Source organism: Rissa tridactyla, chromosome 4, assembly GCF_028500815.1.
Source record: "Rissa tridactyla isolate bRisTri1 chromosome 4, bRisTri1.patW.cur.20221130, whole genome shotgun sequence".
Taxonomy (NCBI): Eukaryota; Metazoa; Chordata; class Aves; order Charadriiformes; family Laridae; genus Rissa; species Rissa tridactyla.
The window spans coordinates 65,166,517-65,193,937 of record NC_071469.1 but is presented as its reverse complement, the minus strand read 5'-3'; the positions used below and the strand labels follow the sequence as shown (position 1 = coordinate 65,193,937).

At 43.0% G+C, this 27,421-nt stretch overlaps 1 protein-coding gene across 4 annotated transcripts in view; it reads left to right on the top strand.

Moving 5' to 3' along the window:
- The window catches only part of SNAPC1 (small nuclear RNA activating complex polypeptide 1), a 72,490-nt gene that overhangs the window by 3,904 nt on the left and 41,165 nt on the right, over window positions 1-27,421 (top strand). For 2 of the 4 annotated variants that reach the window (XM_054199924.1, XM_054199922.1), the window contains 4 exons: window positions 10-168; window positions 1,684-1,758; window positions 2,429-2,491; window positions 3,454-3,595. In XM_054199924.1, the coding sequence (XP_054055899.1) occupies window positions 10-168; window positions 1,684-1,758; window positions 2,429-2,491; window positions 3,454-3,595 (439 nt within the window). Of the gene's footprint in view, window positions 1-9; window positions 169-1,683; window positions 1,759-2,428; window positions 2,492-3,453; window positions 3,598-7,054; window positions 7,137-8,998; window positions 9,504-17,977; window positions 18,330-27,421 lie in introns of those variants that run through there. The other 2 variants (XM_054199923.1, XM_054199925.1) reach the window with 2 other exon arrangements.

Sequence of the window (27,421 nt, the reverse complement as noted above, 5' to 3'; positions counted from 1 at the left end):
TTATTTTAGGAACTGATGAATATTCATGACCACTATCAGAAAATGAAGTGTGTCATTTCAGCTGACAAATCCCAGCCAGACAAGGCCCTGAGCTTGATAAAAGATGAATTTGTAATTACTCTTAAAGACATAACTTTGGAACATCAGGAATGGCAGCAGAATAGAATGGTAGGTAATACCAGCTATTATGCTGTGGCAATTTAACAGATTGTGTCAACATGTAAGAACTGTTTTAGTGTAGTTGCCTCTGTGCATGCTTCGTACATGTCAGACTTAAGTAGAAGGAACTGTAACGCTGAAGACATGGAATGAGTAAAATGCTAGGCTGAGTTATGATATGGGGAGAAGGACATGGACTTGTATGTGGTGTTGCCTCTGTGATAACATAAGGGATTGCTGAGGGTTAAGCCCTGGAAGGTGTCCGTTTCAATATGGGTGTGTCCAGATGGTCGCATCCAGTGAGTGGATGAGCCATTAGCTAATGGCTCAGTGTCCAGATGGAGGTCGGTGACTAGTGGTGTCCCTCAGGGGTCCATATTGGGACCAATACTGTTCAGTATCTTCATCAATGTTGTAGACAGTTGGACAGAGTACACCCTCAACAAGTCTGCAGACAACACCAAGCTGAGTGGTGTGGTTGACATGCCTGAGGGATGGCATGCCATCCAGAGGGACCTGAACAGGTTTGAAAAGTGGGTCCATATGAACTTCATGAGTTCAACAAAGCCAAGTGCAGGGTTTTGCAGGTGGATTGGGGCAACCCCTGGTATCAATACAGGCTGGAGGATGAAGGGATTGAGAGCAGCCCTGCCAAGAAGGACTTGGGGGTACTAGCGGATGAAAAGCCGGACATGAGCTGACAATGTGCACTCACAGCCCAGAAAGCCAACAGTATCCTGGGCTACGTCAAAAGCAGCATGGCTAGCACATCAAGGGAGGTGATTCTGCCCCTCTGCTCTGCTCTTGTGAGACCCCACCTGGAGTACTGCCTCCAGCTCTGGAGCCCTCATCACAGGAAGGATGTGGGCCTGTTGGAACAGGTCCAGAGGAGGGCCACAGAAATGATCAGAGGGCTGGAGCACCTCTCCTGTGGGGACAGGCTGAGAGAGTTGGGGTTGTTCAGCCTGGAGAAGAGATGGCTTCAGGGAGACCTTATTGTGGTCTTTCAGTACTTAAAGGGGGCTTATAAGAAAGATGGGGACAGACTTTTTAGTAGGGCCTGTAGCGATAGGACACGGGGTAATGGTTTTAAACGAAAAGAAGGTAGATTCAGACTAGATATAAGGAAGAAATTTTTTACACTGTGGGTGGTGAAACAGTGGCACGAGTTGCCTGGAGAGGTGGTAGATGCCCCATTCCTGGAAACATTCAAGGTCAGGTTGGACGGGGCCCTGAGCAACCTGATCTAATTGAAGATGTCCCTGCTCATTACAGGTGGATTGGACTAGATGGCCTTTAAAGGTCCCTTCCAACCCAAGCTATTTTATGGTTCTATGTATTAGAATGACCACAGGAAATACCTCTGTAACGCCTATCCTTGGATTGAGGAAAGGCCCTAGTGTAAGATTGATAAAGAAAATGGGCACATGTTTGAATACTTGTTTTGTTTTTCACAATTCTTGGATTTTAGCTGCCTTGTATATGACAGACATTCAAAAAAATATTTTGTGGGTCTTTTTTCAGAAATTATTCCTAAATGCTAAAGAAACTGATGAAATATCAAACAAAAAGGAAGAGGGGGCTTTGCTAGAATCAGAGGTAAGAACAATAAACTAGTTTGCTACACTATGCAGGTGAAATCTGTTAGTTTTTTGACTTCAGATCACAGGCTAAACAGTGTATGTCAAGGCTTGATAATAGCATCAAAGTAAGTTCTGGGAATAGCTGGTTGGGTTGGGTTGATGGAGGGTATTTTTTTGATTTTTAAATAGCATTGTTTTGTGTTGAGCTGTGAGCATTCACTACTGTAATAGCTCTTGGATGCTCACAATAAAACGCTATGGTCTCTTTCACATAAGGAGGGGAAATAGCTGTATTTTCTTGGCCAGACTCCTTTATGGCTCTTCCTGGAGTTTCAACTAAATGCAGTATCGATTTTTTTTTTTTTTTTTTTTTAATGCTACAAAATTCTCTCGTTTTACTTACTTGCTTATTTCAATTTTGAATTTGAGAAAGATGTGAAGGTTCAAATTTGATTTGTCTTCTCCTAGGCTTTGTGAAGGCAACCAAAATTATGCTCTGTCTTTTTAATGAAATTTGTACTTTTTTTTATAAATATCAGTTTGGCAGCATTCTAACATAGCTCTGATTCTAATTATAGAATTACTGCTGTAATGAGATGTTGCTGAAGTAGTTGTCTGATTTCACATTTCAATATTTCTATAATAGAATAAGAAATTTTTTTTACTGGTCTTTTGGTTCTTTGCAGGGTTCTGAAAGAGCAAGTGCGTTGGCTAGAATCAAATACAGGTCTTACTCTGCGGTTGTTGAGGTAGGTATAAAATTTGATGATAAGTACGTACTTAAAACTGTTGTTCAAAAATAAATACCAGTTTAATGTAAATGATGGCTCTGAAAGGAATGAGTTAAAATTGTCCTCTGCAATTCAGCCTTCGAATATTCAGGTTTCTTTAACACTGGGGAAACCAAAGTTCTTATTTTTCACGTTAGATTTATGGAGACAATGCAGATATGGTCTGTGCTTGGGGGAGTTCAATGTACAACGTATCTTTTAATGTCTATGCTCTGTTTTTTAGGTAGATGGAATTTTAAACACATGGAATAAAAATACTTGTGAGTTTAATTGCTCAAATTTCTTGAAGCTTACATGTTGGAATCTCTGAAGATGCTTGCAAAAGTAGAGCTTGGGGGTTGGGAGTCAGTTCGGAGTTCTTAGAAACATTATTTCGATAACTTCTACTTTAAAAATATTGTTGATTTTTCTTTTTTATAGCAGGCCTATGATAAACATTATGTCTTTCCTTGTTTATTAAAATCTCTTATTGGAAAAACACATTATTAAATAAAACGGAGCTCTGTAAGGTACAACAGTCCAGACTTATGAATACGCAGGGATAATGTTTTCTAGGCATCTAAGCAAAATATGAAAGAAGCTTTGTGATGCAGCAGTTTTTCAAAGTGTTCCTTTTGCTTGCACACAGTGGTGCAGTTCGATGCCAACAGAGAGTGGTTTGAAAATAAACAAATGTTTCATTACCTGGATTTTAAGTGACACATCCATTAAATCATAGAAGGGCATTTTCCTGTTAAACTGAAAAAGAGTAGCTAGTGGTAATCTTTCTTCTCTCCCTCACTGCTGTCCCCACCCTGACATATGAGGAAGTTGATGCCTCTGGTCCTTGCTGACTTGTGAAGTACTCAGTGACATACAGTAATATGTGGCTGTAGCATTTTAGCTTTTTTACATCATTCATGTGTATGTTTTGGTTCTAGGCTTCCAAATCTAGAAGACATCGTCAAGTAAAATTAGAATCCACTGAATCAGGATCGAATTATGGGAAATCTCCAAGCCGAAGTAAAAAAAACAGTAGGAGACTACAGCCAGCAGGGAGAGGAGATGCTGTGGAAATCAAAGGTATTTCTCCGTTGTATTTATGGATCTGGAGAGACTGCAAAAGTTTATCCATTGCTTTGCTAGAGGAGGCAGCTGGGTTAAATTTCAGTGTTGATTAGTGGAGGTAGAAGATTAAAGAAATGTTTTGTGACACCAGTATTGTAATTGAATCTTTCTGTTTTCCACAGTCTGGTCAGGTAAAAAGACAACATGAGAGCATGCAGTTTATAGTTAATATGAAGTTTTATACACAGTCCTGCTAATTTTTGTCAGGAAGATCATGTCCTTGGAAAAGCTTGTTCTGTGTGGCACTGTCTTAATTTTTCCTATTGCCATATAACCTACAGGCCGGTTAGTCTCACCTCTGTCCCTGGGAAGGTAATGGAGCGACTCATTCTGGATGTCGTCTCCAAACACGTAGAGGAACAGGAAGTTATTGGAAGTGGTCAGCATGGATTTACCAAGGGCAAATCATGCCTGACCAATCTGATAGCTTTCTATGATGTTATAACGGGTTGGCTGGATGAGGGGAGAGCCGTAGATGTCATCTACCTTGACCTTAGCAAGGCTTTTGACACTGTCTCCCATAACATCCTCATTAGGAAGCTGAGGAAGTATGGGCTAGATGAGGTAACAGTGAGGTGGATTGAGAGCTGGCTGAGTGACAGAACTCAGAGGGTTGTGATCAGCGGCACAGAGTCCAGTTGGAGGCCTGTAACCAGTGGTGTCCCTCAGGGGTCAATACTTGGTCCAATTTTGTTCAATATATTCATTAATGACCTGGATGAGGGGACAGAGTGTATCCTCAGCAAGTTTGCTGATGATACCAAGCTGGGAGGGGTGGCCGACACTCCAGAGGGCCGTGCTGCCATCCAGCGTGACCTGGACAGGCTGGAGAGCTGGGCAGAGAAGAACCTAATGAGGTTCAACAAAAGCAAGTGTAGGGTCCTGCACCTGGGAAGGAAGAATGCCAAACACCAGTATATGTTAGGGGCGTAAATGCTGGGAAGCAGCTCTGAGGAGAAGGACCTGGGGGTCCTAGTAGGCAGCAAATTATCCATGAACCAGCAGTGTGCCCTTGTCGCCAAGAAGGCCAATGGCATCCTGGGCTGCATAGGGAAGACTGTGGCCAGTAGGTCGAGGGAGGTCATTCTCCCCCTCTACTCTGCACTGTTGAGGCCACAACTGGAATACTGTGTCCAGTTTTGGGCTCCCCAGTTCAAGAGGGACAGGGAACTACTGGAGCGAGTCCAGCGAAGGGCAACCAAGATGATTATGGGACTGGAGCACCTCCCTTATGAGGAAAGGCTGAAAGAGCTGGGACTCTTTAGCCTGGAGAAGAGAAGGTTGAGGGGGGACCTGATTAATGTTTACAAGTACCTAAAGGGTGGGTTTAAGGAGGACGGAGCCAGGCTCTTTTCAATGGTTCCCAGCGACAGGACAAGGGGCAATGGGCACAAGCTAGAACATAGGAAGTTCCGTTCAAATACACGGAAAAACTTCTTTACGGTGAGGGTGAGAGAGCACTGGAACAGGCTGCCCAGGGAGGTTGTGGAGTCCCCTTCTCTGGAGACTTTCAAGACCCGCCTGGATGCAGCCCTGAGGGATGTGCTTTAGGTAATCCTGCTCTAGCAGGGGAGTTGGACTAGATGATCTCTAGAGGTCCCTTCCAACTCTGAAGATTCCGTGATTCCATATAACAGACATACTGGAGATTAAGATATGTATCGAACTGTTTCTTCTTTTGACAGATAGCTTCTATTTTTGAAGCTATCTATCTTTTTCGTGAAAATCAGCCTATCTTTATAGTTTTGATACTTAATACTATCTTCATGAAATCCAAAGTAAACCTTGCCTGTCTCTGTTCTGTTCCTGGGCTCTTAAAGGAATAACCTCTAATATTTCTGAAGAGAAAAGGATACCAATATCTTAAGGACAATGCTTTGTAAGGCTACTACCTCCACTATCACATCAGTTATTCTCCTTCCACCTGATACTTGTTATTTATTTTGTTCTTTTACTACTGAAATTTTTAGTACTTCCATGTGAATTAAAATATTTTGTCAACAACTGATGCAGTTTCAAAACTCTTTCAAATTGTTTTCTTAATCCCACTATTGCAATTATATTCTAACAGGGTAAGATTCGTGTAGTCTATAGTTAGACTTAACTTTTACCTTCTTGACAAGACTCTTTTTTTGTACTCCTGTGACTTGTTTTTTGTGGTTCTCTCCTGTAATTATATTCTATTTTTCCTGGTAATTAACATTTTAGCTAGGAATAAAAACAATTTTAAAGAGCAAACTTTTTTTAAAAGCAGGTACAGAGTTTTTAAGTCCAGTCTCTGGGACCTTTTTTCTTAATTTGAAAATGCACCCTGGAAGGAAATAGTTTTAACTGCTTGTATTTCTTACAGTTCTGGGTTATTTATAGTGATATAAGAAGCATTGGGGTGTCCCAGTGTGCCCTCAGTGAGGGCCCTTGTTTAATGTAGTCAGAAAAAGACTTCAAACTTTTAACAAGAATTATTATGGAATATTAAATGCATATGCCTATAACCTCCCTTTGAATCCTGTGGGAAGGATAGAATTTTGTGAGTGACAAGAACGGCTGGGTGAACGTGGGTGAAAATGCTTGTAAGAAGGAATGACTAAGTGAGGATATGGTGAACGTCTTTAAAAGAAAACTGGACTGGGACCTCCTTTCTGCCTCAGAGGAGGAGTTTTTGAAAAAAAAGTTGATTTACCTGATCTAAAGCTCCTAAGTTAGTATCTTTTCCATTTGTGAAGCTTTTTGAAAGCATGATGCTGAGACCAACAACCTAAAGGATTAGCCATTTATATAGATTTTTGTTGTATGGTGTCACTTCTGTTAATATATTCTGAAAGAGATCAAGTGTCAGAACTTGAGGTCTGACTTGTTTTTACATGACATTAGCATAAGACCTGGTGTGAAGGTACTTTGCTAGATCAAAAGAGGAGGTGAGGAAGGAAAGGCAGATCAGCTCTCTAATTCGGGTCTCTTGGAGAGATCCTATCTGATGTTGCTGATCTTTGGCATATCTGAACTGACTAGTGATTTATTTAGTTAGTTATTTTACTATCATAGAATTTATGTCATCTGTATTGGTGCAATTTTTTGCACATACTTTCCAGGTATTTGCACATCCCTACTTAGGCATCTTTTTTTTTTTTTTTTCCTTCCAAGGTTCTCTTTAGATCTCTTTACGTCCCTTTACGTCCCACTTCTGAAAACATAGGATATAAGTTTTCAGAAGGAAATCATCTTTCTGATATCCAGCTTTTAAACTGATAGAAGTTGCTCTGCCACTGAAGTTCATTTAAAGGATAAGTTAAATTGAACAGAAAAATAGTTTTGAATAAACTTTTATTTTAAATTCAGTGATTTAATTTCCAAGTTACAAAGCATTAGTTAAGCTTACAAAAGCTGACAGTTTTTCCTAAAAATGTATCTGCGGGTGAAATGCAAGTGGCAAAGGAAACTGTTACTCGGCATATTGGAATGCCTATAATTACAGAAGAAGAGAACCCAGATGAAGAAGGTACAGTGATTGAAATTCTGACAGACTCGTGACTTGGTTTTTAATAGCTCTCTACTATACTGTTTTTTTCTGAAACTAAAGCTGATGTTTTGGACCACGTGTTGCTGCCTTGCAAAAGCTAGTTGAGTTTTTAGCCTGTAAATTGTTGCATGAAAATTGAAGCTTTGCTCTGATACTTTGTTACGAGCACACATGTGGTGGCAAAATCCTATGGGTCATGTTTTTTTCTATATAGATTTCATTATAGTTTGTTCAGAGTTAAAATTGGTCCAGTTAAAAGGAGACTTACTCTTCTGTAATACAAATCTGGCTTGAAGAGTTACAATGCGTAGGGAAAAGTGATTTTTCAGTCATTCTCCCACTTACAGAAGATACCTGTCCTAGTAGCTCTGGGAACTTATGTAATTTGCATTTGAGGTTAGAATAGCCCTTGCTGCCTTCATCTTTGTGGAAGTGAGGGGACATAGAAGTTTCCCCTCTGGCCTTATTTTCACCTGGGCAATGTTTCAAGGATTAAGTTCCATTATACGTATACAGTAACAGCATCCTCTGCTATATTAGAAGTTGTCTGACGTCGTTGGGGTGGGATTCTGGGAATTGTAGGAGAAGAGTGGATGACTTTGCTGTCACTCGTTATTGGAGATAATGTAATTTTTATTTGGAAGCAATGGTAAAGCACGTTTCTTAAAGCTGATGGTGGAGTTGCTCTACAGAAGCATCAAATGCAAATAGTACAAATTGAGATGTTAGATGATCTTGAACTGCTCTGCAACTCAGAAGCTTCAGGGTCTGTTCTCCGTATCGCATGAGGAGAACATAAGCACCATGGAACAGACACCGTACAAAGAAAATTGCATCCTCTTTATCTTGAGATACCTTAATGGGCTATTCTCTAGGAAGAGTCCAGTGAACTGCTTTGCTGCCGTGCCTCCAACATGGGTAGTGTTCCTGGGAGAGGAGTTGGCCAGCTAAAGGCATGATTTCGACTGGCAGTTCTAGCTAGTGTGAGACCGATGGGTCTTGCTTGCATAGTGGAAGGCAGACTTGATAGAACCAGAGGTACTGGTTCTTAACCTGAAAGGGTAGGATTTAATTAGGTTGCTTAAAGGGAGAGCAAAGGGTTAAGTACAACTTCTGGAAAGCTTTAATGACATAGATGAATGGGAGGGGTATATCTTTTGGAGTTAATTTACTATTCAAAACTGTATGTAATGGGAGGATATTTCATACAAGGGAGCGTAGTAACTATTAAAATACATTTTTAGTGAGGTAGCACATATTTGCTCTTTTTAAAAGCCAAAGAGCATCTTGTACTGAAATGAGATTACGTTCTCAGATAACCTTTGTTGTAGACAGTGTGAATTCAATGGTGCATTTAATATTGTACTTTATTACTTATTTTTCCTTCAAGTTGTTGTGGACAAAAAGTTTCTTTCTAAATCAGGAACATTCTCCATTTCTCAGAATTTGTCGTCAAATTCTGAAGCATTAAAAATACCCATAAGCAATCTCTTCAGGTATTCTGTGCTTAATTTTTTGAGTATTCCATTTGTCAAATTCATAATGAAATCTTAAAGGTGTTCATGAGGAGTTGTAAGCTGTCAAGATCAAATAAGTTTTGAAGTACAGTATTTTGTTCATCAATAGAATTTTAATTGATATTTTGAATGCTAGTGTGCTATAGAATCTGGAAAGACTTTTTTTCCTATTTAAAACCTCGGGGAGAGAGGGATTGGGAGGGGATCTCAAGAGCTCATTTAATTCATTTCTTTTCCTGGGCAGAATTAATTCTACCTTAATCATTCCTATAAGGGAAGCTAGGTTGAAAAGCTTGCCAGAAAAATCTCTTTATTTCCTTTCAGAAGTATCTCTCCCCAAGAGGAAAAGAAGATGTTAGAGGCTTCAGTTGGAGAGGCACTAATACGAATGTTAATGACAAAATGTAAATGTCAGAGGTAACACAAAGTGCTTGTTTTGGATGCCTTTGAACGTACAACAAGAAGTGTCTGGGACCAGAATTACGGGTGATGCTGGAACGCTGTTAGTGACTGGTATGCCTTAGCTGTCTCATGGTAAAGCACTTGATGCCTTTATTCATCTAATGAAAGCTTCTTGTGGGAGACAAAGTTGCTGTGCCCTGTTTGAGATAGAAAGAGAAGACGGTTGCTTGTTCTATGTAGTTTGTACAATGGGAGTTATCACTTGGAACTCATGTTGATCTGCAATGATGTTTTTAGCTGAGGCTGTTGAAAGAACAGCTCACAAAATACTTGCTTGTATGAGGCATGTTTGGAATTAATTATCTTTGAACATAAAATTAAGGCTCCTGACTGTTTAAAATGAGTACAATAAATTATTTTTCACAGATTACTTGCTCCATTTTCTAGTGTGCAATTTCAGCAATGTTTATCGTGGTTTGATCCCACAGGTGTGGGAAATGAACTTGGTGGTAACCCTTTTATTGTACTGTTTCCAGCAGATCTGGTATCAGTGGATATTCAAATGAAGAAATGTCAAGTACATTTATTAATTCACTAGATGACCCTAAGCTGTACAAGGACAGGACTGGAATTCAAAATGATCGTTACAAATTGGAGAGGTGATGTGGAAGAAGTGGGTGTGGAAATAAACATGAAGCTCATTACTGAGTACAGGTGCAGAATGGGAAAATAATTGCTAGGCAACAGTACTGCAGAAAAAAACAGACGGAGAATCCTAAGATGGAATACTTTCTGTAAACAATAATAAGCACTAGAATTGGTGTCATCGTTCAGCCCTGTAAGGGTATAGCCTTAAATACCTGCTTCTGACCAGGACAATTAAGAGGAATGTGGATAGTTGCTCTCTTTGGTATTTTCTCCAGTTGATCATAGGTGTACTATCAAGAAAGGCCAAAGGAGATGTCCTCTCCTACAAGAAGAAATACGAAGTAGAAATTTGAAAGATTCTGAATATAAAAGTGGCTTAAACTGGGTGAATTAGTTTTGTAGTATGACTCTGAAAGGCCAAAGGAATTGAAGTGCCCTTAGCTATAAGAAGAAACACTAAGTGAAAATATAAATTATTTGAATATAAAATGGGCCTGTATTAAATGCATTAGTTCGTAAGAAGGAACGGGCCTAAATGACAAACAGGTTGGACACTGGAAAAACTACTAAGTCCCAGTGTTGCACTCAAAACCTTGTTACTGGGAAAAGAGGAAACACTATAATAAACCCAAAACCTTACTGTGTAGTAAACTGAACAATTTAATATTGCGTTACCAGCACAAACTCATTCTGCCTCTGCTCCTAATTTTTGATGAGCAGATATAAGAGACAAAGAGACCTCTCAAGGAAAACCAGACTTTTTTGGTAAAAATTGCCTGCTCATCTCAGAGCAGTTAGGATCCTGTTGGTGATACTGCATTTGTCAGTTCTGTCAATTCCAGCTGCTGGTGTGGGTGTGCAGGCTGACTGAGAAGCTTTCTGGTATCCTCACATTGCAAGGGACGGACAGCAGTATAGGTGTAATAGGGGAGCAATCTGGAGATGAGGTGCAGTGGACTACTTGAGTCTTTTCTTGAGAAACCCCTGCATGGCTAAGAAAGGTGTAAATGAAGAGGGAGCGTGCTTTCTAGGAGATATTGTGACTACAGCTTCAAATTCATCACTTATGAGTTTCTTCACTTAGGAAGTTGCTTAATGATGACCTTTACAGCACCTCTGTTTCTAGGCAATGAGGCTAAGATAGGTCTTCCAGCTACATGGTAGTGGGTTCTTCCCTTGAAGGGGAAACTTGAAAGCGATTTCTCTTTCTCTATTTCCCTCCAAGTTGCAGGTGTCTTTCTCAAGGAAACTAAAGATTAAACACAGCTGCAAAAGCTTATTTTTCACTTTCTCGACAGGCTGTTTTCAGCTAAATTGTTATTATTCAATATATATGGAATAAGTTTGTTTTAACGTATTTAAGGAATATGTTTAATACTGTTCCCTGCAGTGGCACTTTTCATAATGTGACCATCTTGTTTGCCTCTCCTTGTATCTTTGAACCATCCCAAGACCCAAGTAGGAGCACTTTTCAGAATTTTCGGTATTCAGTGACCTGAGTCTTCCTGCACACACTTCTGAAAATTATTTGCACATCAACATGACTTTACTCTTTGCCTGACCCCTATCTCTCAGGACTGCGAACTCCACCAGTGCATGATCGCTGCAGCCCAGGCTGCCTCCAGTCTTGACATCACCAATTAGCTCACTTGCATTGGTGACCATCAGGTCCAGCATCGCATCCCCTCTGGTGGGGCTGTCTGTTACCTGGCTTAAGAAGCTATCTTCCATGCACTCCGGGAGTCTCCTGGATTGCCTACAGCTCGCTGTGCTACTTTTCCAGCAGGTGTTGGGGTGGTTGAAGTTCTCCAGCAGGATGAGAGCCTGCAAGCACGATGCCTCCCATATTACGAAAACAAGTGTTCCTTATAAATTATGTAGATGTAAAATGGAAGTTATACTTAAGTATAGACTTAGGTATGCTGTGGTAGTATTTCAAAACGGTAATCCTGAGAATTTAGAGGCAGCTGTAAGCAAAGTTTCATAATGCTGATGTAATCTTTTAAAAATATAGAAAAGAAAATCTCTTTCTGCAGCTCGATGGGCTATTACAGGCTTTTAAAAACAGGAGCGGGACTTCCTCAAATGCTTAATGGAAGCAAGCTGCTGTGTTGTGGCTTAACCCCAACAGGCAACGAGAACCTCACAGCCTTCTCACACACGCCCCCCAACTCCCCTGCAGAAGAGGGCAAAAAAAGTCAGGGAAAGGGAGAAAAAAAACCTCCTGGGCTGAGATAAAGACAGTTTAATATAAACAATAACAGAAAAGGAAAAATAACAATAATGATGTGGGTCACTTTCACTGCTCTGTGAATTGGCACCATCCAGAGCGGTGATTCTGCCTGCCTCCCCGCCAGCCCCCATTTATGTACTAAGCATGATGTCTATGGTATGGAATATTTCATTGGCCGTTCTGTGCTTCCATGAGAAGCTGAAAAAAGTGCTTGAACAGTGTAAACATCACTCAGCCAACAAACTTAGCGAAAATGATAGGTATTATTGACATTCCTTTCACAGCAATCACTGGAAAGAAAATTAACTCTTGCCCAGCTGAAACCAGGACAAGCTGTCAATAAAAACAAACAACCCTCCCCCCCAACAACGGTAAATGTAGACTTAGGAGGGTACTGTTTTCTAGTATGTAACTTCTCTCCTAGTTATAGTCTCGGCTAATACAGCGGTCAAAGGCTGCAAGGAAACTTCCTCTTTGTAACACCAGTCTAACTTCCAGCTGACCTGGTGGATTGGAGTGAGGCAACGTGACGATATGTATCTGGGCGTTGCAGTTTTTGTAAATAAATTAGAGAAATACGGTTTTGCTGAAACTTCTCTAAGAAATTTCTCTAAGATGTCAGCTGACAGTCAACTGACTGAAGAACTATATCCGCACAATAGTAATCACCACTTCTTTGGCAAAGCTAAACAATCCCCAAAGCGGGAGTTTGAACTAGTGCTGTGCAATGTTTACAAGTATAATATGGGTGATGAAAAGCAGAATAAACTTTAAACACTTACAGGTGACATTAAGTTTGGAAACTGTTGAAGTGGAAGAAATTGTCCCATATAATTTTTATTCTTGCGATGGGAGAAATCAACAAGGTCTAATTAAGTGAAGATAGGTGCAAAAGGCTGCACTTGGAAGGACAGATGAAATGTAAATCCCAGCAATTCCCAGGGAATGTTTGTGTAAACAGCTATTCTCAATCTGGAGGTTTTTGCAGCCCTCAAACCAGAGGTAGATCAGCAATATGGGGGTGATGTGAAAAATTCCAAATGCCACGGATGGCAGTGGTGATGTGCATTGTGTACAGTTTGGGCAGGATGTGGACATCGCCTCTAGAATAATTAAAGAATACTAAAAAAAAAAAAGTCAACAAAAAGAAAACAGACTGCAGGAGAGTTTAGTCTGGAAAATAAAGGGTTTGACAGTGAACCATCTTCACATTTTTGTAATGATGTGTTTATGCAAATGGTGATTAATTGTTCTCCATGTTCATTGAGGCAGAGCTATACAATTTACAGCAACATGAATTTACTTAATAAGAGATTTTTGCGGTTAAATAAACAATTCGGCCTTCTAACAAACAGCAGAGTCACTTCTACTATAGGACTTCAAAACAATGTTGGAAAAATGTTAGTTACGGTTGTCTGAGGTAGACCTAATCCTGCTTTGGAGAAAGGAGGCCTCAAGGTTCCTTCTAGTCCTATGCTTAAATGTTTTATGTAACAGGACCCCATGCAGGGAGTTCATATTCTCTCATCGCACATGTGTAGCAAGTTCTTCAAATGACACAGATATTTTACCCCATCTTTTCTGGAATGTTTCATTTTCAACTTCATTCTACTTCTGGAGTTGCCCATTCACGTTTTACAAAGCTTGCTGCGTGGACCTGACTTCTTTACCCCATTTTCATCTTTTTCCTCAAATCTGGGCACGTGATTAAGCCTGGTAATGGAATACTTCCCTCCTCCACCTGTATGCAACCCAGCACTTGGAAATGGGACTGTAAGAACTTCATGAGCTACAAGGGGTTGAGAAATGTGCTAAAGCTGTATTGCTCCTAGCACTTCAGGACTTGGGTCAGCCTTCTCTTGGCTGCGAATAGAAACGTGCAAAGCGAAATTATCTTGCAGTAGCTTCAGCTTGCTGTAACAGACACCCAACAGCTTCCTCTTCGGTCATAGAAATGTAAACCTGGATATGGAAAACAATGAAGGACACGAGGGCCAGCCATCGGCTATTAAAGGTTATCAGAGACAGGGAGTGAGTTTGCTTTTTTAGAAGAGAGTTTTGAATGTGTGATGGAAAGTGAGGTAGCGTTCAAACCTTTGAGACGGGCTGGGTACAACCTGCCGTGCCTCCAGATCAGTTTTTGACACGGGGCTGCCTGTTGACCGAGTCCATCCGAGCGTGGCTGGAGTTGCCGCTCCTATGCCCACGCTGCTAACCGGTCAGCACAGCCCTGAGGACTCGGGAAAAGAGACGGTACAAAATTTGGGAACACGGGATGAAGCCGCTGACCCTCCCGAGTCAGATTTATCCGCGGAATTTCGGAGTCCCGCCCGTGCCGTGCACAACCTCCCCCGGGGCGGCGGGTGCAGCCGCCTTTCGCGCGTTACCGCCGCTCCCCGCCCGCCCCGGGCAGCGCTCCCTCCCCGGCTCCCGCCGCGGGGAGACGGCAGCGCCGCTCCTTCCCGTAGCCCCGGGGGACCCCCCGCGGCCGCGCCCGGCTCCCCTCACCCTCCCCGCGCCGAGGCGGGGAGGCGCCGGGCGGGTCAGCGCGCCCCCTCCTCGCTGGCGGCGGCCCGGGCCGCCTCCCCGCCGGGCTCCGCCGCCATCCGGCAGCGAGGGCGGGAGGCCGGACCACCGCCGCCGCGGCCATGGCGACGGAGGGTGAGTGCGGGCGGCGCCGGGGGCGGGGGCGGCTTCCCTGGGGAGGCGGCTGAGGCAGCGGCCGCGCCCTTCCCCGGCCGGCGCTGAGGGCGAGGGGCTTTCCCTCCGCCGGCCCGGGCTGAGGGGAGCGGGGCGCTGAGGGGGAGCCGGGGGGACGGGCGCCGCGGGGTGAAACCGGGCCCCGCTGCGGCGGGGCTGCTCCTGTGGGGACCCTCCGCGGCCGCGGGGCCCGGCTGGGCGGGAAAAGGGGGTGTGGGGGGTGTCCTCCTCCTCTTCCCCTTCCTCCTCCTCCTCCGTATGGAGGCCTGGCGGCACCGCCCGGGCCGGCGCGGGCAGTGCCCCCTCCTCCCGTCGGCGAGGTCTCACAGGGAATGGTGGTGGGGATGGGGATGTGATGGTGTGTGCTGCCTGTGCCCTCCACACTGGAAGAGACGAGCAGGTGGGCAGACGCGGACATGAATTTTAGGGAGAATAAATAAATAGGAAAGCCTACTTTAAAGATATTAATGAACAGGTGGTGTTGTAATTATGGGAGACAGATAATGACAGAACCATGATCTGTGTGCTTCTTTGCTTGCAGAGGCTCGGAGTTGTTGGGTTTTCTGACCATGCTACAACACAAATGATTTCAGGGATGATTGCCGTCTGGTCTTTGATTGGTGAGGTTGTTGCCTGATGGCACGTACGCCCTGGCTTAGGTCTTGGCCATAGCAGTGGTGCTGCTGCACCGAGGGCAGGTGTTTCTCTTAATATTTCAGCAAGTAAAAACATGAATTGCTACTGTTAGCCAGGGTCCTGGTGGTCTCCTCCTGATTTACTGTAGAAACACCAACATCAGTGCTTACTGGGGATTGCTAGGTTGATTTTGCTGTATATTTTGTCAGGTTGGGGGAAAATAATCACGTGGGCCTTTAAGAGATGTCAGTAAGGCACATACCAGTTCAACGTGGCACATACCAGTTTATAAGCTCTTGGGAACAAAATTCTAGGCTTGAGCTTTTCAAAAAGGTTGGACTTGGTGGGGAGTCTAATTTCTCTCTTCCTTTTGTCATTTGGTGATGTTCGTGTGTGTTTGCTGTTCCTTGCTTCCATTTGAGGCTCTGTCCCTAAGGAAGGGTCATCTCAGGCGAGGCCCAGGCTGATGTGAGGTGGACTCGTTTAGTGCTTTAAGGTGGCCGTAGGAGAATGAGGAACTGCCTAGTTTGTTCAGAGTAATGGTACGTCTATACCTAGCAGAATTTGTCCTTTTATTAGTTGGATACTCAAAGCAGAGATCCAAAGGCACTGATAGTGCTCAGTACATAATTGAATTATCATTAGTTTATATTTTATAGCATTTTACAAATTAATAAAAATATTGTGAGTTGGCTTCTCACCTCTGTTCCTGCTGCACAAATATGAAATGGATAATTATACAATATTTAATTAGACATCTTTCTGACCCAAAAGTCAGCAGAGCTATTGCTTTGTTACTCAAACAAGAACAACTTTCTCTCCTCCAAATGCTTACACGAGGTATCATTTATTTAATGTACCTCTTCATTTAATGTACCTCTTCTTCTGGTAGTAGGCTGAGGTGGTTGGTGGGTGGCTGATGAGGGTGTGGGGCAGCTGAGCTCGCACCACCCCGACGCTGGGCTGTTGGTTTTGGGGTCTACAGGGTGCTTGGATCAGCTGTGTGGACAGGCTCTCCCAGCCTGGGGTTATAGCTGGCGTGAGAAGAGCAGCAAGTGAGATTTCATTTTGTAGTTTGTAGCTCTGAGCATCCAGAAGGTTGGTGTCCTTTCTAGCGAAGGAGAATTTGAGGAGTTTTCTGCTAGCATTTTAGCTCGGTCACATTATGTTTTTTTTTCCTCTTATTCTAAGTGTGAAGGGATTGAACCAAGAAAGCAGCCAATGGAACATTAAGCAGTTTTTTACGATGCTGTAAGTTAACTGCTCATAAACCTAACATATATGAGGGATGGGATTCACCATGAAGTATGATCGGTGCGTTGATCATTGCAATGGTGAAGTGTTGATACACTGACTGTAAGTGTAATAAGGCAGCGTGGAGACACATGCATCGTTTTACCATTCAGCTGATGAAGCTTTGGTGTGGATCATTATTTCCCAACCTGCTTTTAGCTGAGCTTTGCTTGAGAAAGTTAGAAATGTTTGTTCTCATTGGTTGCTGTTCCTCATAGTTCCTTCTGTGTGTTGCTGTGCTGGGGGCTGCCACCTCCTCTCACAGGGCTACAGTGAGACCAAGCTAACAAATCCTGCTACGCTCATCTGACTTGGTCCAGAGCCGTTGGAGTACTGTTGTTTTGTGCTCATTTTGTGTGCCAGTCCAGATCCGACAAACTTCTTTTTTTCCTCCCTGCTCTGTACCTCAGCCTTAGTTGTCTTGTCTTTAGAGCTGAGATGGTTGCTCCGGGGTGTACTGCGTTCAAGGCTACCTGTGTGCTTTGCGTTCACTGGGTTCCTTGGTGGATTGCAATATATGATCTTGGTAAGCACATCTAACAGTTAACCCTGATCTGGTTGAAAATTACTAAATGTTTTGATGGAGAAGTAATAGCCTGAAGACGACCTGAGGGAAGCCTAATAGTAAAATGAATAATCTGGCACTCCTTGGACTTGGTGTACTTGTATTAAATTCCACTCAAGTATAAACGATGATTTTAATTGAAGTGGGGAAATGTGGATTGCTCTGTTTAGCTTTATATCCAACAGGCACCTTAGCAGATGCCAACCCTGCCTGTACTTGCACAGAGCAGTGGGACCATTGGCAGAACTGGGTTTTTTGTTGATCGGGGAGCTTTGGGAGGAGCAGGAGCATCCTGATAGCTCAGGTAGTGTTGACTTCTGTCCTTGTATCAGAGTTGTTCTTCAGAGAAGGGAATAAGAGCCACAGGGTCTCTCTTCTTCTGTGATTCTGGGCTGCCAGAAGAGGTGGTGGTGATGACTTGAGGTGATCAGAGATATGTGTTACAGCAGTCTGCTCTGATTTTTGTTATTAAATAATTCATTGTTCTTGCTGGCTGAAGGATCAGAAATGAGGAAGTTTGGTCTCCAGTAACTCTGGCATCAAACCGAATTTGAAATGAGTACAGCTTGGACACAGTTCATCTTACTGCTAAAAAGAACAAAATACAGTGGATCATTTGAATACACTTCTAATACTTCTAATGGTATTAAATATGGTATCCTTATGGTATTAAGTATGTTCTGTACAATTTTAAACTAAAAATTTCCCAAGAGAATATATTTAAAAGAGGGAATATGAGTTCAGAGTAGGTTTTAAATACTGGAAATATATTGGCTTTCATTTGAAAGTTCATGTCATTCTACCTGTTTTCTTTTTCCTGGCCTAGGAGGTGTAGAGAAACCAGCAGTGTTACAGGGATGCCCATGTTCTTTACCACAGGTCTGTGGCATTGGAGCTTAACCGCGTTTCACACCAGTAACCCTGTTCGTTGCATGGATGATGAGTGTGCTGGCCATATTCCACCCCAAGGAAAACTTCACTCTACTAATGGTCTGTTGGTTGTTTGAACAAGCTCTTCATTAAACAATCCATACCTATGTATTTGTATCACTTCATGTACATGGGTATCACGGTGATGTAATGTGGCACTAATCCTTATTAGTGCAGTAATAAGATCCCAGGAGCAGTAACTGGATCCTGAGTGAATTATTCTCCTTAAAGAAGATGCTAGGAAGGGGATGCGGGTCTGGTATAGCAATACAGAGGAGGATACTCTTGTTCTCTTGGCTCTTAAGATCCTTGTTACTATGAAAATACAGGCAAGACTGGTAGGTTCTTTGTTAAAAAAAAAAAGGTGAATAAACTACCAACAACAATCCAGAGTCTTGTTGATTACCTTCCTGTGTCTTTCTGGATGGCATGAAGATGCAGCTCTTGAATTTTTATGGTGGTGTTAGGAGCTAGCATGCCTGACGCACAGTCTGGGAAAATAGATAAAGTATTGCAGCTCAGCGTCTCTCAGGTGAAGGTGAAAGTCTGTTTTGTGGCAAGGGTGATCCCTCAGTACTGTGTTTTCTCAGGGCATCATAGCAGAGTGAGCTCTGTCTCCTGTAACGTGTGGTGCGGAGTTACTCAAAGAGGAAAGAGCCTGGAGGAGTTGTTCTGCAATAAGCTGTGGTGGTCGGGGTCTCTCACCTCAGGCCATGACTCAGCTGCCGTTGTGAGCCGGTTGCCCTAGGAAATTACTTCCTGCACCTGTATGCTTGATGCCTGACCGTAAAATTGCATATAACTGTAGAAGGCTTTCTCGAGTACTGCCACACTGGTGCGTATCATAAACCTGCTGTTGGAAAATAGTCAGAGCTGTTAGATTCTTTTTTTTATTATTATTATTATTTTGTTTATTACCTCTCTTGTTTCATTTTGATCTAGGGTTGCTTAAATCCTTGCTAATAATAGACCTGCATCACATCTGGCTGTGCAAAATCTTGAAAAACGCCCGCGTTGTGGAAAATATTGATTGCAATTGTATGTTCTTTTCTAAATACACGAAACAGTCACTTTTATAAAGAGCTTGTATTTGTGCTTATGCACCCATCCCCATGAGAAAACATGGAAATACATAGTCAGACTTCAAAATAGCTTGCAAAATAAATTAGAGAATATTTTAAATCAGTTTCCTTCCTGTTTTGATTCAAGTGGGGAGAATATTCCAGGGGTGCTGCCTCTGCAGAGAGTTTGTTTTGCTCATTGTTATTCGCAAAGACAGGGAACGTCATATGCCTAGGAGGAGAGGATGGGGAGTGCTTCAGATGAAGAACTGGGATGCAGTTGCAGGAGCGTAGGCAGTGTTCCTTCTTTGACAAAATAAAAGCTAAAGGGCCACTAGGCTTGTGGACCCCAGAGCCAGGCTTTTTGTAAACATTTTTAGAGGTTTGAAGACACAAATAGGGTACCAAACCAAGCATTTTCGAGCGTGTAGGGCACGTTAAAACAAATCTGGTGCAGGAGCCTTGCTGATAATGGCTGTAGCACTGATTTAGTGTGTTTAAGTCACACTGAAATGGGTCCTGTTCAGTGCAGATGGGCAATTAAGGAGAAGGTCTTGTGAGTGTGATGGTGCATCTGTGGATGTGCTGGGGCCCCGTGCAGGAAGCACTGCAGCAACGAGAACGCTGTGAGCTGTGTCAGGGTTTGCAAAATGAAGTGCTGTGTCTTGCCTTTGCTCTAAGTAGTGATGCCAGCACTTCCTGAGGGACCCATCTGCAGTAGTCCGTATCGTTTACTGCGTGTTACTTTCTTGAAGTGTTCTTTTGTTTCCCATGCACGTGGGAAACAAGTGTGTGCCATCTGGTCTGCTTAAGTCCTTCCATGGTGCTGCTTAGCTGTAGAGATGACTCTTATGTAAATAGGAGTAGTCATAATTACCAAGGGAGGTTATCTAAAAACATCAGGCAGCTTTATTTTGAAAAGTAGCTTCTTATGTGCCTTAGATAGGCTGACGTCATGATCAGTGGGGTTAAGCAGTCATTAAGGAGACCTTGTGCTCACTTTCCATTTGTATGATCTATTGCTGACGGCTCTGATTGTGCACTGAGAAGGTTTGATCAATTATTCAGCAAGGGCTTGAGTTTAATCTGTCTTGGGGCGAGGAAGACACTACAAACTGGTGCGGTTAGTTGCTATTTAGGCACTTGGACTTTGCACTGACTGTTCTTTGTGTAGTTTTGGGAGATGAATTCCCGCTCAGAGGAGGATATAGTTATCAACCATTTATCTGACATGTATGCACTCAACGTATTACAGTGGTTGTAAACAAATCAAATTAGACCTGTTTTAATCACTCACTCACGGATACTATGTTAGCTGTGCTATCCGGAGTGGACTTTTTCCCTGTTATGTGTAAGATAGACTGATGTTATCCATCAGCAGTATGACCAGCTGCAGGACTCAGTTAAAGCAATGAAAAGGGACCTTTGCGGCAGCCTTCTCAGTAGGTATGAGGAAGATGAGATGCCATTTATGAAGTCCCAAGAACAGCAGCTCATGGGAATCAAAATGGAAAAGATTAGGAAGGGAGTTGAAAGAGTACGGGTAGATTGCAAAGAGCATATCCATATAGACATTGTACAAAACCTAGGATGCTTCCTCTGTGTGAAACCCCAGAGTGAGTTCTGAGACAAGAAGATGTCCTGATTTTAGGCCCAAGAAAATTTAGAGCTGTGCTTTTAGCCATGTTGAAGTTTCAGCTGATTCAGAAGATGTACAGCAAGAGCACTGGAAAGGCATGCCAAGATCTCGTGTGGGTGGAAGGGTAAGCCTGGAGTGGAGGCAGAGCTGTGGGTCATGAACAAAAAATAGAGGCTGAGACTGGGAGTAAGGTGGAAAAGAGAAGAAATAATAGGTCTTCTAGGAAGCTCAGGGAAATGGGGAGGACATAGAGGAGGAAGGGAAAATCATGCAAAGGAACAGTTGGAGGTGTGAAAGGAGGGTTGCATAAGCCAAGAGAGGGTCTGATTTCAAGAACAAAGTGTGTGATTGCATCAGAAGCAACTGATGGGTTGAGGAGGATATAGACAGAGTGTTGGCCGAAGAAAGGGTATTGGAACAGTATCATGGAGCCCACTCTCCACATACAAACACAAAATTACACTTATTCCTGCCTCTGTTTGTGGGATCACAGCTGCATTGCATGCATGTGTGGAACAGCTGGATGGCATGTTTTAATTAACACAGGCCTAATTTCTGGCTTGGAATGAATTGTATGATGTTCCCTGGTGAAAGCTCCCAATGAGAAGAGTGCAGGGGGTCCGAGCAGCACTGGGGAAGGGTGAAGATGGAATGGGGCTGGTTTATTTTCTTTCTTAGGGTACCTCTCACCATTCTGACCCCTCCGTTTTGCACGTGCCTTTCATGTCTCTCTTGGCCCCATGCAGGAGGCCAGGAGTTGTGTTGGGCATCAGTCCTTCCTCTGCTGCTGACTTCTTCAGAGACCGTGGCATTTGGCTTCCCCTCCGTGCACCTGTTTCCCTTTGCTGTTTCTGTAGTGCTCTGTAATGAAACTTGTTATATGTAAGCTAGGTATTATTATTACCACCTATGTTATTATTATTATTGAGCTTTTGTGGCTCAAACGTACAAGGTACTGTGTGCCTCCAAGGAGTGAGGGGTCAGCCTTAATTAGCCTTCATTGGCTTTGATAGGATTTCAAAGCATCTGGAAACTTGTGGATACTGCTTATTCCTACAGCTGGCAGACGTGTTCTCAGATGGCTGTTACTTTAAAAAAATACAGTTTTGTGGATACCAAAACTACTTAATTTGGTGAAAAAAGGAGTTTTGAAACACTTTGGCAGTTCTTATGAAAATGTGGAAAATCAGTATGTGGTTTACATCTCAGAAGCATATTCAGATAATGTACATAAATTAAAAAAAAATCCTCCAAATGTCTCCCATCGCATCGTCCTGAGAACAAAGTGCTTGCACAGTTGAAACAAGAATGTGTGGTGACTGAACCTGTGGTATCTCACTGTGATTGAAAGAAAAAAGCTTTCAAAAAGAATTTATTGCTCTTTGGTGTGATACTTTCTGTTTTCCTAAGCATTAGCTCTTCAAGGTGGGGCGGAATTCTGGAGATGGAGGGCATCTGTACACTGCTGATTCCTGCTGGTATTGTGAATTTGGTCAGAAGATAAGCATTTGTCTGCAGCAAGTAATTTGTAACAAATTTTTCTCTTTTTCAGTATTTAATTTTGCTCTGAGACAGGGCAGCGAGGCTTGCAGCAAAGAGTAAATCTGAGGAGCGTCTAGTCAAGGCCACAAGCCCTGCCAACAAACAGACCGGAGAGGAGGTGGCAGCTCCATGACCTGGTACACGAAGGTCTGTGGCTGCCTTGCAGGCATTCCCTTTCTGCAGTGTTTGCCTGGCTGGCTTATTGCAGGCTGTTCCAATAGTTTATGCTGTTTAAGCTGGTAAAGCGAATTATTAATTAACTAATTAACACACAGCCCTGGTTCACAGACAGACGCACGTGTGCCTCAGGTATTTGTGTGCTGGTGAGACGGGCATGGCTTGCCTGGGAAGCAGAGGGAGGACCGGTGTCCTGCTGTGCTCTGCACTGTCACATGGCTGGCTGAAAGAGGTGGCAGCATCCAAGGGAGTTTTGCAGCGTTTGCTCTTCACCTCCGTGTTTTGTCATTTCAGGTGGGATTGCAGTTCCTGATGCAAAGATCTCTGGAGTTTTGTGGGGTCTGTGTATTGCTAAGATACAGTGACCATTCCTTTTTAACAGACTATTTAAGAATCGAAAACCTTACTAATTGTCTGCTCATACCTCATTGCTGTGTCTGTGTGTTGGCTGCAGATATGATATACCTGCTTCCTTAGACCTGTGTTTCAAAGACTTTGGTGGTGCTTAGTGGTTTTAGACCAGATGCTTTAGTGGCTTTGCAGTGAGCTGTAACTGAAGTTACTTGGTCAGTGTTGTGTTTACCCTCTCTTGAGAGCTAACAGTGAACTACACACAGCCTCTCTTAGCCGTCAGTATAAATTGCTGCTTGTGCACGGGATGTTTAGTCGAGGTGTGCTTTGCAGTGCAGAAGGAAGTTAGGCACTGATGTTGCTGGCCTGATGGATGGAGGGGAAAGGTTTTTTTCCACAATTGGTTAACAAACTATCAGTAACTGTGAGCCAGGACGGTCGTTGGTAGGAGATGACTCTGGCTAGTCATGATCAAGAAACACAGGTTTTTGTAAAACTAAGTGCGAGTAGAAAGTTCCCCTCTGGGAGAGTATTATAATGTGGTTTCTCAAGTTCTGAGGTTATCAATTGGAGAAAAGCATGGGAAGGAGCTGGGGGCAGGGGGGGTGGGTGGCGGAGGGTGGGGGAAGAGGACAGACACTAAGCTAACAGAGGCCTTTGGAGAAAACAGATACTTGCTTCTGTGAGCAAAGATCTCCTTCAGTGAAATTAGGATGAGGGTCCTGCCTATAGGCTGAAGTAAGATATATGTGATTATAAATGCGGTTTTCCATAATATCTTTAAATGCCCCTCCAAACCAAGTAACTGTGTTGTTTAACACTTGAGTTGTAGTAAATAAAAGAAAAAAAATCACTTGGCCCAGTTTCTGAGAATTATTTCAGTGGACCCACAGTCATGAGACTTTCCATCACGGAGGACAGGGCAGGCCTTAAATTGGGGAGTGGGATTCTCTGGCAAAACGAAACATCCCAAGGAAGTTCAAAAATACTCACACAGCAGCAAAGCCACTGCTTGAGTCGATTTGGGAGATGTTAGTGCAGGACTTCTGTTTGAAGAAGGCTTGTCTTTCTATGACGAGCACTAGTTGGAATATTTTTGGCATATGTCAGAACTGTATCCAGATCTCAGGAGCTTCCAGTGAATTTCTGAGAAGATGTAGTAGCTTTCCTATATTGAGGCTGGCTTGAGTTTTTTTTCTTTGTTTGGGTGACGGTTTTTTTGGTACTCACTTGTACTGGACAAAATGAGCCTAAAAGCTCATCAAACAATGGCAGAAGGGGAAGAAACACTGTCTGTTCTTGAGTGGGTATTTCTTCTCTTGTTTCCTAGTGACTATTTGGAACCAACATTTTCTGTCAATAACTTTTGTTGAAAATACTTAAGCTTTGCTGTTTGAATCCCGTTTTGCGTAACATGCTATAGTTACGCTTTGTGCTTAAAAACTGAGTCAACCCTGAAGCACAACACTGTCACCATAAAAATCACACACAAAATGTTTGATGCGTGGGAGTTTTTTTGTCGTCTTTTTTGTTTTGCAGCAGTTGAAATCCTCCGATTTTCTTTCTAGAGGAGCAGATGAAAGGAAAGAAGGCGTTTTTTTTCATTGCCACAAGGACTAAAAAGTTATTTGTTATAGCAGCTGAGATTCTCACCCCATCATTTGCTTCAGGATCCACACATTTAGCTAAAATACCTATTGTTGTTTGATGAAGGCTTAGAGTTTAGTTGGTGAAGTTGTGATAGTTGTGTTTAAACAGTCCTTTAAAAAAATGTGCATGCTCCATGAAGCTTGGGTTACTTTATTTTCTAGTTGCAAAAACGACTTTAGAAGTTCTATACCTTTGACTGTGCAATTATATTCATCGTCCCTCATGTGGGTGATACAGCTGTATGGGGAGCCCAGCTGAGAAATGAGTCCAGGCGGTTTTGTTGCTGTACTTCGAAGTAAATGCTTGTTAAGGTTTTACTGAAGCTGTAATAGATGAGATGTACAAATGCTCATAGCATTTTGCCGCGGTGCTTTGGGTTTTGTTCTGAAGTTTGAATTACTTGATTTGTTACCTGCGTTTCAGTGTAAAATTAATAAGCATTCCCCCCAAATTTGGATTTTATATGGTTGTATATGGTGTATCATAGGCTTTTCAATGGAAGCAGAGTGCATTTCATGATCCTGAAGTCAGAAGACAGCCTGTAAACAAATGAAGGTGTATTCCTATTGCCATAATTTATGTTGGGAAGTTCTATTATGTTTTTTAGGGCAGTCCACGATGAGGGATCTGACAGCCTGCAGGCTTTTCGGTCTATGCTATTCATGATGCTATGTATCAATGGTGGTCAACCTACGTGGCTCCAAGAGCCAAAAACCAACATTTTCATGCAAGTGAGAACCATATGATGTGCACCTAATGTCATGGAAAGCCATAGTAAGGGACACTTCATGGCTGGGAAAATACAGTGATCCCACTGCTAAGTTACAGAGCCTTGACTGTTTGTACCTGATGATCCTCTCATTTAAGCCCAAATACTGGCAACCTCCCACCTTTTTGATTACCCAGGAACCTTATGGCTGGCCACATGACTTGGTCTGTCCAAAATGACAAAACCCTCCAAAATGACCAGAGTCGTAATTTAGTGAAGACAAATGGAAAGTGCTACTCTGAAGGAGGAGTCCTCAAACTGATGGTTATACTGGCTATGCTGATACAACTCAACATGTCCCAGTTTAGTGCTGCTCATGGATTTCCTCTTTATCACTGGGGCAGGTGGTAGTATGTGATGCGAAAGTCAGGCAAGAGATGTGTTGTTCCCTGCCACTCTAAAAATTTGTTTATGTGTGTCTGAATGATAATGCCCTCAGGCCCTGTGAGGAGGTGAAGATTAAAGTGTTGCCACGTGCTCCAAAACCACGACCCAGGCCTTGCAAGTCTGTAAGCTAATGTTGAAAAATCAGTGGTTTCAAGTCTCAAAAAGAGCACGTGTCTTGACTGACTCTGTGACTTTTAGTCTGCCTATCTCTGGTTTTCAGATATTTCTTCTGCAATCATGTGAGATAGAAACAAAAATATAAAACAAAGCTGAGTTTCTCTTTTGTGATGACATGGTTCCAAGTGTTACAGAGTTAAGAAGTACACCAAATAACTTAAATCTGATAGCAACTAGGGCAACAGAGCTGCAGGTCCCTTTTGTAGGGGAAAAGGAGTGGAATAAAGGTTTCCCAAAAGGTAATCTCAGGGGGGTAGGAGGGATTCTTGTGAGCATACTTGGTTTCAGTGCTTCCTCAGCAAGAACTGTGCAGGAAACCTAGTCGCGTGTTTGCCCTGCTGAAGGCACAAGGACCAACCTCCAGAGCTCTTCTTTTCCCCTTTGCTTTCCCATTGCTTTCTTGCCTCTTCCCAGTTTGGATCTTTACTCTCCTTATCTTTCCCTGTCTCTTGCTTGGCAGAGGGATGCCATCAGAGATTCTGCTGTTGCTTTGGTTTGTGTTTTGTTCTCCCTTTAAACCAGGGGAAGGAGAGCTGTGTAGAGCTGGCCCCTTAGGAAGGAGAAGGAGCAGTTGCTCATACGGTGTTGCTCAGCAGCCCTTGTCTGCCAGGAGTCATCGAGCATCATTTGTGAGTGTCCCTTGCTGAAACCAGTAGATGAGTTCTAGGCAGTCTGTGACTTCTCGAGTTCATTTGGAGCATTAAATACATGACTAGATGATTCCAGAGTTGGGGCAATGGAAAATTAGGAGTTGGGCTTGGCTTACTTGCTCATGAGTTGGTGACACTGGAGGAATGTTTTCCTCCTAGACACTGCAGCAAGATCCATGATGAGCTCTCATCAGACCATAAACAGAATAGTCACACAGATACAGTGGTCAGCCAAGTGCTTCCGTGGGAAACCCTGCAGCCAGCAGCCTGAGTGTGAATCACAGTCAATATGAAACATGGAGCAGCATACTGTGGAGGTGCGCCCCTTTCTCAGACTGGAAAGGGGAACCTTCAGGCTCCTGGACTGTTGCCCATGTTCTCAGCAGTTAGCATCAGCAAACACTGGAGCACGAGCAAGAAGTCAAGATTGCATTGTCCCAGGTAACTCTCACTAATGCGTGATGGAGTTGCGCTCCTTTGGTCCATTAAGCATTTAAATGGAGCAGCTTCAGCAGAGTGTACTGGGGGTTATTGTTCTCCAGGAGGACTCCACAGGCTAGGGCAATGTGGATGCTGGGGTTCAGATCTTTCTAGGCAAACCCAGGACTTCTGAGTTTGTCTTGTAGCCACAGCCACGCAACTGCTGGAGGAAAGGGGATGCCCACTTGATCTTAGAGGGTGCTCCATCTTTTTGGTAATAGAGAAGCTCATCAGGAAACAGAGGCATAAGTTTCTCTGTCATGGGTTGTGGGAAGGATGAGGTATGAGAGAGTTCTGCTGATTTGGTTAATGCTGTCACGGTTTCTGTGAGCAGGTGGGTGCCTGGGGAATTTTAATGCAAAAATGTCAGATCCCCTAGGATTAGGTGTCAAATGACTGATGATTTTGAGGGCTGCAGTTTTGAATTTGGTACCTAAAGATAGCAATTGCGTGGGAC